At 41.2% G+C, this 18,806-nt stretch overlaps 1 protein-coding gene across 1 annotated transcript in view; it reads right to left on the reverse strand.

Annotated features, from left to right (window-relative positions):
- nsun3 (NOP2/Sun RNA methyltransferase family member 3) overlaps window positions 1-16,618 on the reverse strand; it is a 30,107-nt gene extending 13,489 nt beyond the window's left edge. Inside the window, exons 1-5 of the mRNA XM_004912074.4 lie at window positions 16,521-16,618; window positions 11,001-11,174; window positions 8,555-8,892; window positions 3,728-3,882; window positions 2,234-2,355 (exon numbers count right to left, since the gene is read on the reverse strand). Of these exons, the coding sequence (XP_004912131.2) occupies window positions 2,234-2,355; window positions 3,728-3,882; window positions 8,555-8,892; window positions 11,001-11,095 (710 nt within the window). The 5' untranslated portion in view covers window positions 11,096-11,174; window positions 16,521-16,618. The remainder of the gene's footprint in view (window positions 1-2,233; window positions 2,356-3,727; window positions 3,883-8,554; window positions 8,893-11,000; window positions 11,175-16,520) is intronic.
- Window positions 16,619-18,806: the final 2,188 nt, after the last annotated feature.

Consider the following 18,806-nt stretch of genomic DNA (forward strand, 5'->3'; position numbering starts at 1 on the left):
GCAAATCAAACACTGCCATACCCGGCATCGATTATGCAGAAAAAAACAAGAGGTTAATTGGTCAGCACCCATTAAGGGCTCGGGAATGCAATCATCTGCAAAACATTTTGTGGCTTATTCGGTTTAAATGGAAAAATAGATTTTTGTGCACTAAATAGCTGAAAATCAGCACGAAGGACATTTTCCCGTTAATTACATTTTATTTGTCTAAGCAGCATACTAAGTATTCTTGAAAGCAATTTTTTTTAACGATTGGCAAATCATAACTAGGAAATGAAGATGAAGGTAGAATAAGCAAATAAAATACCAACCTTCTCAGACTGGTGAGACATAGGAGCCCATTTACTAAAGGCTGCGTCTTTTTTCCCTACTATTTATTTTTTGTACAAAAATATGTTTTTTTGGCAGAAATAGCATGATTTTTGACATTTATTATGCATCAAAGCTGTGACAAAAATACACCATCTAAAAGCTGTTGAGGTCATTTAGAAGTCAATGGCAGCTGTCCTTTTGAAACTGGCTAATCTTTTTATTTGCTTCATGGTTTTAGTGGTTTTCAGGTTTTTTTTCACTCTTTCATATCTGCTACAAATGAACAATTTGCGTTTTTCGCACATTTTTTTCATTCTTGCTTTTTTTTATTTTTTGAAGCAGCGTAGGTGGTTTTTCCCAGTGAGAACAGTGAGGTTGGGGAATGCCCTTCCTAGTGATGCTGGGATGAGTTCTTGAACAAGCATAGTATCAAAGGGTATAGGGATACTAAAATGTACTATTATATATAGCTTATGTATGTGAGTGTATAGATAGGTTGGTATAAGTCTATACATGTGCACTGGGGTTCGCTTGGAAGGGTTTAACTTGATGAACTTTGGTCTTATTTGTGGTTTCAAAAATCTCTTAAACCACGGAAATGAAAATGTTGATAAATGGGCCTCTAAGTGTACCTAAAGTAAATCTAAAATGCTACAGAAATATATGTATAAAAAGTAGCTGCCATATTGCTTGCCTTTGAGGTACTCCAGGTAGGTCAGTGTACTATGAAGAATACCACAGTTTCTCTGGTGGCCCAGGTCACCAAAGCAGTAGATATTTCCCTGATTTGGCCACAAATGCAGATGATCAAATTGGGACAATCCAACAATTGAATCACCTACAGCATTGATGCTAATAAGCTGATGGGCCGTCATATTGGCTCTGCCGTTCTGAGCCATCTTTTATCAGTTGTCTGAACAAAGCTTCTAGTTGCCAATATTGGTCCCTTAGACCGACTCGGCAGCTTATCGGCCCGTGTATTGGCACTAACAATGGGCCCGCCCGACTGATATCTGGCCTGAAATCGGGCAGATATAGATCGGGCAGGTTTAAAAATGTAGTCAGATCAGGGACCGCATCGGCTCGTTGAGGAGGTCCCCGGACCGACTGCGCCTATATCCGTCGTTCTAATTCGATTGTTTGGCATAAGGGCCAAACAACCGAATTAGCCCGATATCGCAAGCAGTTTTATTTCCTGGTTTTACTGGATCTTCAAATCCCAAACTGGAGAGCCACAGATGATTTTAAAGAACATTGACCCTATTTCTATAATTAGAGAGAGTCTGTAAGAGAGCATCAGGCTATACAGGACCACAGTCCCTGTCTGTGCATAAAAAGGCCTTTAATAAAATATCCTTTTATAAGAAGGGACAACATAGCGATTTTTGGCATTTGTCAAATGGAAATATACAAAGGTTAATGGATAATTAGTTACAGTATTCCTGCTTTTTTTATCCAAAGCTTCTATGAACACATACTCTCAAACTGCAGTAATAGTCTTGAATTAGCTTCCATTGTTGGCAAGGGTGTTGGTGAGGGTGTTTTGAAAAAAAAATCCTCATACTTGTCATTGTCTCCCTATAACGTTATTGCCCTCTTGCTCGAAGCATAAAAAATGCATGAGCAGACATGGCGTGTTTGAAATGTGTTGTGTTGTAGTGGGATCCCTAACTTACTTTGTGGCCTATGTCTCATTGGCTGCCTGAGGGACATCCCTTTCTATGATACATATAAGAAGCAAGAGATACTTGAAGTGTGTTTGCTCTAAACAGGCATAAAAAGGCACAGTGGAAAATATTTATATGTTTTGTTTTTCCTATTTCATAGGTGCATTTATGTGCACTGAGGTAGCATACCAAAAAATGGAAGCCACCCGTTTGTATGTTCTGTGTATGTATGTTCTGTGTATATGTACAATCACCTGAGCAGCTCTGTTTGAAGCACTGGAAGGCTCTTCCTCTGGGATATTCGTGCTGCAGCCTGCTGAACATCTGATGAAAACAGCCAACTTCTGTCATTGGAACAAGGGGCATCCACTAGTACCTAGGGCCATAAACACGTGATAAAGGTCATTAATCAAAAACAACTACAATTTAGACCTATTCAGCAGGAACTACAGTAGCATTACACTCACTGACTATGGAGCACTGGAGTTTGTGCTGCTTATTACTTTCTAGAGATGATTACAGTTTTTATTGTATTTTGACCATTGCAGGGAATGGTTGTTCAGCACCCCCTGAAAACTTGCTGAGATTTGTAACTCAGCTGCTATTGAACAACAGGTTGGGCAACAGTGATATAAAGTGCTGCTCTAACCATCTTACCCTGCTATACTTGCAGATTTAGTCCTGTCACAGAGACTATTAACCCCACCACTAACATAGGCACCATCTCTACCTACTATACCTGCTATCCCACAGCCCCAGTCCCTTCCCAGAGGTTATTATCCCCCCACTGCTAATATAGGCACCATCTCTCCCTACTATACCTGCTATCCCACAGCCACAGTCCCTTCCCAGAGACTATTATCCCCCCACTGCTACTATAGGCACCATCTCTCCCTACTATACCTGCTATCCCACAGCCTCAGTCCCTTCCCAGAGGCTATTATCCCCCCACTGCTACTATAGGCACCATCTCTCCCTACTATACCTGCTATCCCACAGCCACAGTCCCTTCTCAGAGGCTATTATCCCACTGCTACTATAGGCACCATCTCTCCCTACTATACCTGCTATCCCACAGCCACAGTCCCTTCCCAGAGGCTATTATCCCCACTGTTACTATAGGCACCATCTCTCCCTACTATACCTGCTATCCCACAGCCCCAGTCCCTTCCCAGAGGCTATTATCCCACTGCTACTATAGGCACCATCTCTACCTACTATACCTGCTATCCCACAGCCACAGTCCCTTCCCAGAGGCTATTATACCCCCACTGCTACTATAGGCACCATCTCTCCCTACTATACCTGCTATCCCACAGCCCCAGTCCCTTCCCAGAGGCTATTATCCCACTGCTACTATAGGCACCAACTCTCCCTACTATACCTGCTATCCCACAGCCCCTGTCCCTTCCCAGAGGCTATTATACCCCCACTGCTAATATAGGCACCATCTCTCCCTACTATACCTGCTATCCCACAGCCCCAGTCCCTTCCCAGAGGCTATTATCCCACTGCTACTATAGGCACCATCTCTCCCTACTATACCTGTTATCCCACAGCCCCAGTCCCTTCCCAGAGGCTATTATCCCCCCACTGCTACTATAGGCACCATCTCTCCCTACTATACCTGCTATCCCACAGCTACAGAGGCTATTATTGTACTATTTTAATAGGCACCTTCTCACCCTACTATGAGGATATGCTACACACTGTTAGAATGTGATTACTGGAATGAGTGAGGTACAAACTTTGTCATAAAATCCCGAGTGGAACTTCCCCAGAAGCCTTCCATCAAGTTCTGAGAAAAAGATGTGGTTCCTATCTGTCTCTGGTACAAATGACTCCAGGGTCTGCTTCAGCCACCGTGATCGGGGAAGATCTGGTTCATTACAATGAAGGCGACCTGTTGGAAACAATTAAACAAATATGAACAGAAGCACAAACCTTTAAGCAATAAGCCATTATGTCTTAATGCTACATCCTAATATTTTGGTTATTAGTTTCAGTAGATAGCCTGTCTGCATTGTTCTATGTTAAATACCCCTCTGCACAGTCTGTACCTTGCAGAGGTTGGTAATTCTATCTAGGTCCTCTTTTAAGTGGATTATACACTACAGAAGGGAAAAACTGTGTGACAACTTTGACAGCGTAGGCAACACTGTAACTTTAAAGAAGCTAGAAAAAAACAAGATTCGGGACAAATTATCTCTTAATACAGGTATGGGATCCAGAATGGTCAGGCCTGGGGTTTTCTGGATAAGGGGTTTTTCAGTAATTTGAATCTCCATACAAGTCTAGTATGAAATAATTTAAATATTAATTGAACCTTCAATTCATTATATCATAGTTAGGATCAAGTACAAAGTACTTTTTTTATTATTTATCATTTTTAAATATTTGAATTACTTAATGGACTTTACGGGAGATGGCCCTACCGTATTTCAATGCTTTTTGGATAACGGGTTTCTGGATAACAGATCCCATACCTGAATTTCCATTAGAGAAATAAAAAAAGAGAAGGGTAAGCCCTTAAGGGCTCTGGCACACGGGGAGATTAGTCGCCTGCAAACAGGGAGATTTGTCGCGGACAACTAACCTCCCCGTGTGCCAGAGCCCTAAAACTAGGCTAACAATACTAGGGTAAGCGCATTAGAGGTTTTTATATAATAGTAGTCTATGAATAAAATTCTAGGAAAGCCAGAGATATCATTATATATAAAATGCTGTGTATGGCCAATAAGTTCTGAATGTAAAGCAATATAAAGCGTTTATTAGTTTTTTTTTTTTAACATTTCCAATCTTCCCTGATGCCCATGTTTCCTCGCTGACACTCTCAAAGGCTCTGTCAACAGCTGTAACTTGCTTGAAAGGAAACAAAGGACAGAACACGGGGTTAATCTGTACAACATGAGATCTGTCAGCTGCATGTGATAAATGAGCTGAAGTAAATAGATTAGTTAGAGAGCAAGAGGCCTTTCTGCTGGTGATATACACCATGCCAATCACCAGGCACCACAGTGAAATACTCAAGCAGCTATCTTGGTGAGTACTTCACAGGTTTGGTTGGTTGCCAAAAGTGTTATTTTACAGACAACTGCCCATAATTATGTATTTGTTTGCTATAGGCAATGGCATTTGCTAGTTTTGGGATGTTTCTGGATAGCTTAGGTAGACTGCTGGGAGTTCAGCACAGCAAGGGGAATGCTGGGAGGACATGACAACAAGGTCTACAGATAACAAATTGCATGCTTGAACATTTAGGGCAAAGACACACAGTGCTACTTGTAGACAGCTATTTGTCATGGCTACTAAACGCCAGAAAATACCCTGCCATAGACAATACTGAGAATTGCCTCTGCTAAAACACACATAGAGACAGTTATCAGTAAATGATCAGCATTGCCTAATTTAGTAGTGGTGACAAGTAGCTGCTACTAGTAGCTCTGTTTGTCTTCACCCTAAAGCTGGCCATACATGCACCGATAATATCGTACAAAACCTCGTTTTGTACGATATTCGGTGCATGTATGGCAAGTTGGCGAGTCGACCGATATCGCAGGAAGCTGCTGATATCGGTCGACTCGCCGATCGGGCCAGTTAAAAGATTTTGATCAGGTGCCATAGAAGGCACCTGACCAAAATCTGCCTTCAGCGCTGAATCGGCAGAAGGAGGTAGAAATCCTATTGTTTCTACCTCCTTATCTGCCTGTTTTAGCAGATCGCCACGTGTGTGGCCACCTTTAGGGCAGTGGCAGACAGGGAGATTAGTCGCCCAGCGACAAATCTTTGTCACCGTGGGTGACTTATCTCCCCTGAATGCCATTCCAACGGCAACAATGCCATCCCACGCTGGTGGGATGACATATGCGTCGCTAAGATTTACCAAAGTTGCCCGAAGTTACCTTGAGTGGAAACTTTGGGCGACTTTGGCAAATCGCTGCGCCGCATATACCATTCTGCCGGCGATTTACATTCTAGCCTGTGGGATGGCATATCGTTGCCTGTGACAAGGGAGATTTGTCGCGCAGCAACTAATCTCCCCGTCTGTCACAGCCTTCAGGGCAGTGGCAGACGGGGAGATTTGCCGCGACAAATCTCCCCGCAATGCCATCCCACCGGCAAGAATGTAAATTGCCGGTGGGATGACATGCACATTGCTATGATTTGCCGAAGTCGCCCAAACTTTCCACTCAAGGTAACTTCGGGCGACTTTGGTAAATCTTAGCGACGCATATGCCATCCCACCGGCGATTTACATACTTTCCGGTGGAAAGGCATTCCGGGGAGATAAAGATTTGTCGGGTGACTAAACTCCCCTTCTGCCACTGCCCTTACAGTTCCATATTGCATACCATGTTCACAAGTCAGAAAGCCTCGCTCCAATAGCTTTAAAATAAGCCTAAGGGTGAAGACACACAGAGCTACTAGTAGCAGCTACTGTCTCAGTACTGTCTATGGCAGGGTATTTACTGGCATTTAGCAGCCATGAAAAAGAAGCTGCTACTAGTAGCTCAGTGTGTCTTCACCCTAACACTATACTGTAAGTCAGGGATCCCCAACCTTTTATACCTGTGAGCCACATTCAGATGTAAAAAGGGTTGGGGAGCAACGCAAGCAGGCCCTGATTGGCTATTTGGTAGCCCCTATGTGGACTGGCAGCCTAAATGAGGCTCTGTTTGGCAGTACATTTGGTTTTATGCAACCAAAACTTGCCCAAAAGCCAAGAATTGAAAAATAAGCACCTGCTTTGAGGCCACTGGGAGCAACATCCAAGGGGTTAGTGAGCAACAAGTTGCTCCTGAGCCACTGGTTGGGGATTACCGCTATATGTGAATTGTAACAGAGGTGGAGGACTATGAGAGACTGCAGGTAGAAAAGAACCACATGCATAGCACCTACTGCAAAAGAAAGCAAAATATCAATCTCACATTCAATTTCACATTCACCTAAAAATAGTGTAAGTCCTTAAAAGGTTACCTGGGACTAATTCCACCTCCTAATACTAAACCCACTGCCTCCACCCATGTCTGGTTATGAGCCAGTGACACTGCTGCTCCCAGGAGTCTTAGAAATAATATCAGGGGGCAAGAATGGATAGGCTGGGGGCATGAACAATGCTTCAGTCTATCAGGTCTCTGCCCCAAGTCCAAAATCTCTGACAAACACAGGCAGGGAACAGAGGCCAGAGGTGAGGCAGGTGGGTTAGGTTAGGAATATAACTTGTTTGCAGGGTAGCTTTTTATTGCTATTCTATTTAAAAAGCTTTTTATTCCCATACGAAAAATATGTCATTATTGCTTAAATAATACCTCTGTTACCATTTACAGTATCACTACAGTGTCATCATACCTTTGTTTTCCCTTGGTAATAAAAAAGGATTATTAAAAGTATGGTATGAGTAATGGAGGTTAGTTTACACCTTTACATTTTTCAGGAGATGCTGTAAGTTGCAGTTTAGCAACCACGGGATATACACAGGCTGAAGAAGCTTGGTTTATAATGTGAAAGAGTGACTGCATGAAATACCAGATAAGAAAATTTACTGGCCCCCCACTTTATACCAAAGTCCCTTGATGAGTTGCCATAAAAATAAAGTGTTGATCCAGATGCTCCAGAGAGCTCCCGTGTCCCCTTCCATCTTGTTCTCCTGTAATAACTTGCTAAGCAGTTTCGCTCCGACACTCTGGCGCATTAATCACTGCTATAAAGATGCACTTCACATGCGGATAATAGAAGGCTGTTTGAGCGCAGAGAAATGGTTCTGACAAGTGCCTGGAGTTTGGCAGCCTGATAAGCACCACTGTTTGTGCTTGTGCTACCACTCGCTGAGAAATGTCATTTATAGGGCTGTGATATGTCTATGGAACCATAGGAAGTACAAATGCTGGAGAATATACTGCTCACTTCCTAAGAACACTATTGGGCTAGTTTCACCTTTTTTCATGAAAAATAATATTCTCACAGTTTTCAATCTGATTGTAAGCTCTTGGGCAGGGCCTTCTTTACCTCTTGTATTGGTTGTTTTGTATGAAATTTTGTATGACCAATGTATAAAGGTCCAACATATTCCACAGCGCTGTACAATAAGTGGGTTTATACCCACTTATTGTACAGCACTGTGGAATATGTTGGACCTTTATAAATACATTAATAATAATATCTGATTCAGTGGGGTCTGTTTCTACTGGCAGACCCTTGGAAAAAGGTAATTACATTCCAAAGTTCAGTGCCAAATCAGACTTTGGTAATGTTCTACTGTAACTGGTTACCTATCTGGTAAAAAAAGAGGTTCTGCAGCTCAATGGCTTAAGCTACATTATATGGACAAAAGTATCCAGACACACTGCCAAGTTCCAAACTGCTTTATCCCCATCATAAATGCCCAACCTCATTAAAGCTCAGTTCCACCAACAATGTTCCAACATCTGGTGTTAAAGCCTTCCCAGAAGAGCAGAGGGAGGAGCAACTTCACATAAATATCCTTAGTTGGGAATTAATGAAAGTATGAAAGCAGATACTTTGGTGATTTAATGTATTTAGTAATATATGCTACTACTAGCTTGCTATACCATTACCTGGGGTGGCACACTGCAGGAACGCTATGGATTTGCCCCCTGGAGCAGCACACATATCCAGCCATTTCTCTCCATCCCTCACGTCGAGGGCCAGGACTGGCAGAAGCGAAGAGGCATTTAGCACGTAATACTCTTTCAGTTTTCCAGTTCGATGCCGCTGAGAAGGAAATTTGCCGGGGTTTCCATTAATGAAACACTGTAGTGTTTGCGGACAGAAGATTTCTTGAAACAGCAGGCGATAGCCTTTCAAGTGCAGTTGCTTCTCCAGCGCCCAAGGGGATGTGAAATTATTCAGCAGGACGGCATATTGCCAGCATTCAGGGGACGTAAGCACTTCCCTATAGATAACATATAAAAGACTTATTGAGGGAAAATAAGTTATTTTTTCAGGTTCTCTGTCTATGTAACAACCTTTTTGGCCTTTAGGCACTTTAGGCAGCGTTGAGGAGAATTCTGTCCAGTTCAACAACAGAAACATAAAACATGCCTTGTTAAAAGAGCAATATTTATTCATTTAATGGACACCACTTTACATGTCAGCAAGGACAGATAGAAAATTTATTGTGTACATTTATTTCCCCTCTATTGTGCATTATGGGGGGAGGGGGGGTCTTACTGCACCTTTTTCAGAAAGTGATAAATCAGGGACTACATATTTATACACTATGGGGCATATTTATTATAGTGTGTAAGACAACATCACTGGTGATGTTTCCCATAGCAACCAATCAACAATTAGCTTTAAACAGTCACCTACTATCACTGGTGATATTAGCTTACACACTATAATAAATATGCCCCAAAATAGGCAAAAGAATAGCTATCCTGCTTCTAATTTTTGGAACTGGCTATTTGTGTCACTACATCATATAATGCAAATCTCATGCCTCCTACTTTGTGGCAAGAAAGGAGCACAATTATACAGATATGGGACCTAATGTATGGAATTTTCAGGACTTGGAGTTTTACAGATAAGGGAACTTTCAGTAATTTGGATCTCCATATGCTATAATCTACTTAAAGGAGAAGGAAAGTCATCCTGGCATTTTGCTGCCAATAGATTAGTCACATTAGTGCCACCTAGAACACTATATTTATTCTGTAGAAACCATTACCACACCTGAGAAAAGAATCCCTTTGTTCGTTGCTGCCATTTTAGTGTGGTTTCCGTAGCTTCCTGCTGCAGCTCTAGCTGTTGGTAGCTCAGATCACACATTATTTTGGGAGGGGGAGGGAGATCTTATGCATTCTTGTAGGAGGGGGAAGCAGGAGAGGGAAGAGAGAAGAGAGCTGCACAGACTCCGGCCCTGGGAATGAAGGATTTTTCTGAGAGAGGAAGTCTGATACCGATACAATATGGATAACAGAAATCGGGCGAACCCCTGAATCCATGTTAAGGGATTCGGTCGTATACTGAACTGAATTTGAATTCTAATTAGCATATGCTAATTAGGATTCAGTTCAGGCCAGGACCGTGGAGTCGGCCGAATCCGAACCCTGCCAAAAAAGGCTGAATCCTGGTCGAATACCTAACGGAATCCTGGATTCGGTGCATCCCTAATGGATAATGTTTTTTTGGATAAGGGATCCAATGCCCATACTTGTATATGTATTGAGTCCTCTGTTAGTATGGAAGGTGCACAGATAGGTGCCAGGCAGTGCAGCTGACTAGTGGCTCTTTCTCAGTTGGTGACCATGGAACTCACGGTAGACAGAAAGCAATGGACCAGAGATAGCTGGACCTATGTGTAGAGAGGAGTTCATGCAGCTACAAGTTAGGATGTATATGTCTACTCTGCATGGGTCAGTGCCCAGTAGCCCAGTGAAGTATTGCAAAAATGCCTAAAAAATATTTTTGCCGACCAATTGTGTTCTTCAAAAAACACAATTTTTTGTATCTTATTATTAAAAGACAAGAAAAAGGCTAAATCACTGGGGGTGCCAAATGTCCCCGCTTACACCCCATGGCCAGTGCTCCTGTTAGAAGAAAACTGCACTGGCCCGGGGTATATGTGAGCAAGCATTCCTCTACCTCCTGTCTTCTTTTCAGAATCCGGGGACTGTCACATGCGCAGTTGAGCAAAAAAAAGCCTTTCTTTAACATTTTTTTTGTTAAAGTCGACTTCTCACTCTACTGCGCATGTGCAAAAATCGAAGAGGGAACTCTTGCACACATACACATACGCCGGTTTCTCCTAACAGGAGCACCGGCAGGGGGTTTCAGGTTAAAGTCACTGGGGGGTGCCTAAAATTTTGGTACCCCCAGTGATGTTGCTTTTCCTTCTCCTTTAAATATTTGCCCATGTTGGTTATGAACTTTTTTAGAAATAGCCATCTGCTCACTCGGAAAGGGAAAATGCATGCTGGAGAAGGACATTTGTTGCTCAGGTCTGCCAAGGAAAGAGTACAGCAATTACAGATTTATTGCACCAAATGTGAAACTCACCTGACTGTGCTCCAGGCGTTCCCCAGTTCTTTAGTGTATGTTCTATCAAAGTAATCCAGCACAAACTGGCACACCTGCTTCTGGAATCTCCCCATCTAGGACACCATGCTGGCACTTTATTCTGCTTCTAATGGCACAGATGGGAATATTCCAGGTTTTATATTAAATATAGAACTGGAATGAAAAACAAACAATGTAAATGACAAGCTGTTGACACACAGATATAACAATCACATCACATTATGTACCATAAGGCTGGCTCCCTAACTAACCAAATTTGATACAGCATACTGTGGTGAGGAGTTAAGATCCGCTTGTTTGTCAATATTGCTGATTAAGCAGATTTTACCCTGATATGGCCACCTAAGGGGGGCAATATCAGGATGATCCAATCATTTGGCCCTAAGGGCCACACAATGACGTACCGTTAGGACGAGGACCGCATAAATGAGCCTATGCAGTCCTCAATTTCACAGGAAAATCAAACCTGCCCAGGTGAGATCTTTGCAGTTTTTCTAGGCCAGTGGTTCCCAAATCAGGGCCTGGCCCCCTGAAGAGGCCTGAAGCAGCAAAAGGTTAGCCTGAAGGTTTGTTTGGGTGAGATATGGGGAGAATGTCTATTTGTTTACTTAAGGACACCAGAAAACCAGCTTGGAGGTCAATAATGGGGATATTTGGGGGTGAAAATTTATCTGGTGTACAGGTATGAAACTCGTTATCCAGAGTGCTCAGGACCTGGGGTTTTCCAGATAAGGAAATAATTCGGATCTCCTACAATAAGTCTGCTAATTAAATGATTTAAATAGTAATTAAACCCAATAGGATTGCTTTGGCTCCAATAAGGATTAATTATATCTTAGTTGGGATCAAGTACAGGTACTGTTTTATTATTACAGAGAAAAGGGAATCATTTAACCATTAAATAAACCCAATAGGGCTGTTCTGCCCCCAATAAGGGGTAATTATATCTTAGTTGGGATCAAGTACAGGTACTGTTTTATTATTACAGAGAAAAGGGATTCATTTAACCATTAAATAAACCCAATAGGGCTGTTCTGCCCCCAATAAGGGGTAATTATATCTTAGTTGGGATCAAGTACAGGTACTGTTTTATTATTACAGAGAAAAGGGAATCATTTAACCATTAAATAAACCCAATAGGGCTGTTTTGCCCCAATAAGGGGTAATTATATCTTAGTTGGGATCAAGTACAGGTACGGCTTTATTATTACAGAGAAAAGGGAATAATTTAACCATTAAATAAACCCAATAGGACTGTTCTGCCACCAATAAGGGGTAATTATATCTTAGTTGGGATCAAGTACAGGTACTGTTTTATTATTACAGAGAAAAGGGAATCATTTAACCATTAAATAAACCCAATAGGGCTGTTTTGCCCCAATAAGGGTAATTATATCTTAGTTGGGATCAAGTACAGGTACGGCTTTATTATTACAGAGAAAAGGGAATAATTTAACCATTAAATAAACCCAATAGGACTGTTCTGCCACCAATAAGGGGTAATTATATCTTAGTTGGGATCAAGTACAGGTACTGTTTTATTATTACAGAGAAAAGGGAATCATTTAACCATTAAATAAACCCAATAGGGCTGTTCTGCCCCAATAAGGGGTAATTATATCTTAGTTGGGATCAAGTACAGGTACTGTTTTATTATTACAGAGAAAAGGGAATCACTTAACCATTAAATAAACCCAATAGGGCTGTTCTGCCCCAATAAGGGGTAATTATATCTTAGTTGGGATCAAGTACAGGTACGGCTTTATTATTACAGAGAAAAGGGAATAATTTAACCATTAAATAAACCCAATAGGACTGTTCTGCCACCAATAAGGGGTAATTATATCTTAGTTGGGATCAAGTACAGGTACTGTTTTATTATTACAGAGAAAAGGGAATAATTTAACCATTAAATAAACCCAATAGGGCTGTTTTGCCCCAATAAGGGGTAATTATATCTTAGTTGGGATCAAGTACAGGTACGGCTTTATTATTACAGAGAAAAGGGAATAATTTAACCATTAAATAAACCCAATAGGACTGTTCTGCCACCAATAACGGGTAATTATATCTTAGTTGGGATCAAGTACAGGTACTGTTTTATTATTACAGAGAAAAAGGAAATAATTTTTAAAAATGTGAATTGATTAAAATGGAGACTATGGAAGATGGCCTTTCTGTAATTCGGAATTTTCTGGATAATGGGTTTCCGGATAAGGGGTCCGATACCTGTACTAGATATTATTGAGGATTGACCAGTACAATATATACAATACAATACTATTTTTTTTGGTATGTAAACCGTGCTGCTATGACTTTAGGCTCAGGGGGTTCATTGCACCCCCGCCTAATGGTTTACAATTTAGTGGTTGAGCACAACTTTCCCTTTTTCTTGTGTTATTGTTTATACAGGAGCAGTGGCCAGCTCCATGTTGTAGCCCCCACTATTCCCAGCTACAGTCAGGTCATCCCAATGGAGCCAATAAAAGGGCAACCATATGGGAGTTTTAACCTTATAAGCAAGCATGTTGCAGGTAAAACTTAGTCCCTTTGCTCAGTACTAATCTTAAATTACTTATATAGGTCAGTCAGTGTAGGACTGGCCAGAAGGGATGACTTTGACGAGGTTGGCCAGCTTGAAGTATATTGCAATGTACGGACAAACAATCCCTCTTTTTGGGGTGGGGAGGGAAGGCATTTCTTAGTAGCTGAATGCACAGAAATGTCCTAACGTCCTATTTCTACGTATTGATAATGGGTGAGTCCAGAGGGTTTTTTGCGGTTGTTTATATGTATTTTGTGGTCACAGCCTCATTGCACCCCCGCCTAATGGTTTACAATTTAGTGGTTGAGCACAACTTTCCCTTTTTCAGGGGGTTCCAGACCAAAGATTAAAAGGAGAAGGAAAGGTAGAAACTAAGTAAGCTTTATCAGAAAGGTCTATGTAAATACAGCCATAAGCACTCACAGAAACGCTGCACTGAATTCTCTGTCAAAAGCAACAGGATTTCTTGTTTCTTTGTTTTCCTGTGCCTGAGACACACAGCTCTCTCCTCTCTCCTGCTTCCCCCCCTTAGGAATGTGGATTTGAGCCAATCAGCAGGAAGCTTCCTCATAGTCTTACAAACTGGGCATGTACACCCGTCTTGGTGCAGGAGCGAGGCATTATGGGAACTTTCTTTACACAGCTCAGCATTTTTATATTCCTATGAGGCTTCTGATCATCTGAACAGGTGAAATATGGGGAGGACTTAAGGGCACAATTGAGACAACTGAAAGTATGCCTGCAGCTTGAGATTAACTCTTTATTAGCCTTTCCTTCTCATTTAAACATGCAAATGGGCTTTGCATGAAAAAGTCCAACAGCAACTTATCTAGGCTGACCTTTACAGAATGTGTCTGCAATGGCAAGCATTGAGTACAATGTTTGTACCCAGCACCCTGAGGCAGATCCAGGCCACTGCGTGGGGTGGGTGCCTCTTTTTAATCAAAATAATAAAAAAAAAAAAAGTAGTAGTAGTAATAAAACAGTACTTTGCTCCTGATGGTAATTAAAGAAGCATAAATTAATATTGGTGGAAAACTCCTGTTGTTTTTTTACCATTAAGCTGTAGTTATTAAAATTATGTAATCACCCCTTAATTTTGAATTCTAGGTCCCAAGCAGTCCTTATAATACTCCCCATACCTGTATTAGTAAAGCATGGCATTTAAAAGGATTATTGAAGGCAGATTCAGCATACAGTAAAATACCCACAGGTTACAATAGATGTGTTTGTGCGATTGGCAATAGGGTGCTTGGAATAGAGAATACACAGGCAGCAGGAGTGCAAGGGTGCAGCTGAAAGTACATAACAATCTGTGTTATTAAGCTGTATGCAAATAGTCTGCAGCTCAGGAAATCAGTTCTGGGGAATAAGGCCATTCCAGAACAATAAAGCAGATTTGATTCCTTTTATTAGGCTGCTTTAGATAACGCATACGGAAATAGTGACATTATTTAGTGATACAGAAAGAACACTGAATATTTAAAGGAGAAGGTACAAACACTGGGGGGTGGGGGGGTTGATTCCCAAGACAGGTGCTCCTGTTCTCTAAAAACCGTACAGTTATGGGACCTGTTATCCAAAATGCTTAGGACCTGGGGTTTTCCAGGTAAGGGGTCTTGCCGTAATTCGGACCCCCACCTTAAGTCTGTTAATAAAATTATTTAAACAGTAATTAAACCCAATAGGATTCTTTTGCCCCCAATAAGGGGTAATTATATCTTAGTTGGGATCAAGTACAGGTACTGTTTTATTATTACAGAGAAAAGGGAATCATTTAACCATTAAATAAACCCAATAGGGCTGTTCTGCCCCCAATAAGGGGTAATTATATCTTAGTTGGGATCAATTACAGGTACTGTTTTATTATTACAGAGAAAAGGGAATCATTTAACCATTAAATAAACCCAATAGGGCTGTTCTGCCCCCAATAAGGGGTAATTATATCTTAGTTGGGATCAAGTACAGGTACTGTTTTATTATTACAGAGAAAAGGGAATCATTTAACCATTAAATAAACCCAATAGGGCTGTTCTGCCCCCAATAAGGGGTAATTATATCTTAGTTGGGATCAATTACAAGATACAGTTTTATTATTACAGAGAAAAAGGAAATCATTTTTAAAAATGTGAATTATTTGATTAAAATGGAGTCTATGGCAGATGGCTTTTCCGTAATTCGGAACTTGTCCCCATACTGTTTCTGGGCAGGAACATACGCAGTGCTAGTCACGGCATGGGGAAAAATGGAAGAACTGAATTGCTGCAAATAAGTTTTTACAGAAACACCCTGGGCTGGGGCAGTTTATAGCAAATAGTATATCCCAAATAATAAGGATGACCAGATCACTTGAAAATTCAGGGATATGTCTAATAAATGCATGGTGCAGGGCTGCACTGATTTACATTCAATTGCAATCTGTGCAGCCCTTCTAGCTGGATACACATATCCCTGAATTTTTAAGCGATCTGGTCCCTACCGAATATTTTTTTTTTTAAAAAAGACTGGTGTCACATTTTTATCAACTTTAAAAATTCTATTTCTGGTATATTTGTAATACCGGCCCCAGCAGGTGATTTACAGAGCCCTAGCCAATAGATAAGCCCAGGGTATAATAAACACCTCCTTATTGTAAAATCTACCACAGACTGTAGCAGGGAAAAGGGAGACGATTGTTTAGACAGAGTTATGTAACGTTAGTATAAGTAAAGACCACACAATCACAAGTTAGTGCTTTAAAATACAAGAAAAAAATTGAAATATTTTTTTTTAAATTTAAATAACAGGCAAAAGACATTTTTAACCCCATGTCCTCCCGGTGAGTAGAAAGTATATAGGTATATATTGCTCTAGTTTGCGTCCCACTACACTACAACTCCCAGCAACCTCTACTGCAGCTAAATCGGTAACATTCACAGCCCACATGGGGCAGACAAACCATGACAACTACTTACAAATGGCGCCGTCTCATGACGCCAGCCAATCACTGCCACACTCTCTCTCCAGGCATTCCCCGGTAACCACGCCCACGCCGCTGCCGATGACACCAGCCAATCAGCGCCACACTCTCTCTCCTGGCATTCCCCAGTAACCACGCCCACGCCGCTGCGATGCCAGGAAACATCTTGCGAGATCTCAATTAATGAAGCAGATCACGCGAGATTAGAAAATGTAGGCGGTGCCGGGAGATGGAATCTAGGGATAGGAAGGGACGCTAGCCAATATAAAATTCGGATACTGATACCGCTATATAAGATATCTTTGCAGCTTGTACCTGTACTGGGGGAGTCAGTTTAATATCCAAAGTAATTACAAGTGGATTTAGAACTGCGATCCTGTCAGAGGGGTGTAGTTTTTAATATTGCCCATAGCAACCAATCAGACATTAGATTCAAACGGCTACCTACGTACAAGTTATAAAATAAAAGCAATGATTAGATTGGTTGCTATGGGCAACATCAATGGTGATATTTGTCTCCAATGCTGATAAATAAGTTCATTTAAAATGCAGGGTAACATTTTCCTGGTAGTAACCTTTGCAACCAGGGAAATTATACCTTTTATTATTTACCTGCCTGCAGGTGGCTGGTTGCTATGGGTTACACCCAGGCAAAAGTTTGCCAAGTGTTCAATGAGCTGCAGTATACACACTTGTGGGGTGCAATTATCATGGCTGGCTTAAAATAACTATAAAACCTTGAGTATATAAAGTTTGGAACAAAATAAAAAGTTGGTGAAAGAAGGTAAATTCTAAATGTGTATTTATTGGAATTGATCTGGTAACTGTAGAGCTTATAGTTTAGTGAATGGTTATCTAAATTTGCAAACTCACGGGAAGAAAGCATGAGGTGCAAACCAGTCAGTTTCACTGGGGATTGATTGCATACCTTGCATACATTTTGAAAACGGAAAGAGGGACAAAAATAAATGTCGCACGCAGCGTGGTGAAATTTTTGACCGTTCCTGTTTTTGCAACCACGCCCCCTAAATACCACTCTAATTTGACTAAATTTGGCAGGTTATTTAATGTTTGAACACATTTCTGGGGGTTTTGGGTTTTATGTGTTATTACAGTTTTGCTGAAAAAAGGTGAAATTGGCCTTTAAGCTGTGAGTTTCAGTTCCCCCAAGAGACCTGTTTAGCTTATTAGTTACAATTGTATCTCAGTGCAGGGGGGGGCTTTTTACCTTTCTGGGCTCTCTGCCAAAACCCACTTATTTAATTAAATGTGAGAAACAATGTATCTATGTGCGACTGACGCTCGTTAAGGCTGATGCCACACGTGGCGTTTTTACGTTTCGTATTTTCTAATTCTCTCAGCGGCTGAAAAACGCCCGATATCATCATCCATAGAAATAACTTGAAAAGACTGGAAGCAAACCACACAATGTGGAAATACGCTAGAAAACGCCTTACCACGGATTTTTCAAGCGTTGGCTGAAATACGCCAGTATTTGCACAGCAAGCTATTCCTATGTATACACAAAGGCAGCTGCCAGACCTAGCTGAAATACGCAGCGTTTTTTACTATTTTGCACTATTAGTACCATGGAAACGGGATTTGCTACATCACCAGTACTAGGCTGAAAAACGCCATAGTCAGGGGCTGTGTGGCTTGTGCGGCGTTTTGAGGCTGAGAAAAACCGTCGCGTAAAAACGCCACGTGTGGCATCAGCCTTAAGCTGTGAGTTTCAGTTCCCCCAAGAGACCTGTTTAGCTTATTAGTTACAATTGTATCTCAGTGCAAGGGGGGGCTTTTTTTTTTTTTTTTAAGATTTCTGGACTCTCTGCCAAAAGCTATTTTTAATTAAATTTATCTTTTTTTAGTTTCAGTGCAGGAGATCAAAGGGAAATGAGGGACTTTTCAGTAAGAATCCGGGACTGCGGAAAAAGAGGGACTGTCCCACGAAAATTGGGACAGTTGGGAGGCATGTGATTATCATCCATTTCTATGAGTTTAAACAAATAGTTACCATGCAGCAAAACATGGCATAATGCATGGTATATCGTAGTACAATCAATTACTGCCCAGATATCTATCAGCTAGGAGTTTGTATATTTCCCCCTATATCTCGTAGGTTTCCTCCAGGTGCTCCAAAAGCCTATGGGCTCTGTGTAATGAATTTGCCCATGGTGAATCTGATAGGGATCTTATTAGCGTTTTATCCAAGTTCAAAATGGTGTTTTTCTTTTTTTTTTTTTCTTGATTTGTAGAAAAATGCACCGCTTTGGTCACAGTA

The sequence above is a fragment of the Xenopus tropicalis genome, chromosome 2 (genome assembly GCF_000004195.4).
Source record: "Xenopus tropicalis strain Nigerian chromosome 2, UCB_Xtro_10.0, whole genome shotgun sequence".
In the NCBI taxonomy this organism is placed as follows: Eukaryota; Metazoa; Chordata; class Amphibia; order Anura; family Pipidae; genus Xenopus; species Xenopus tropicalis.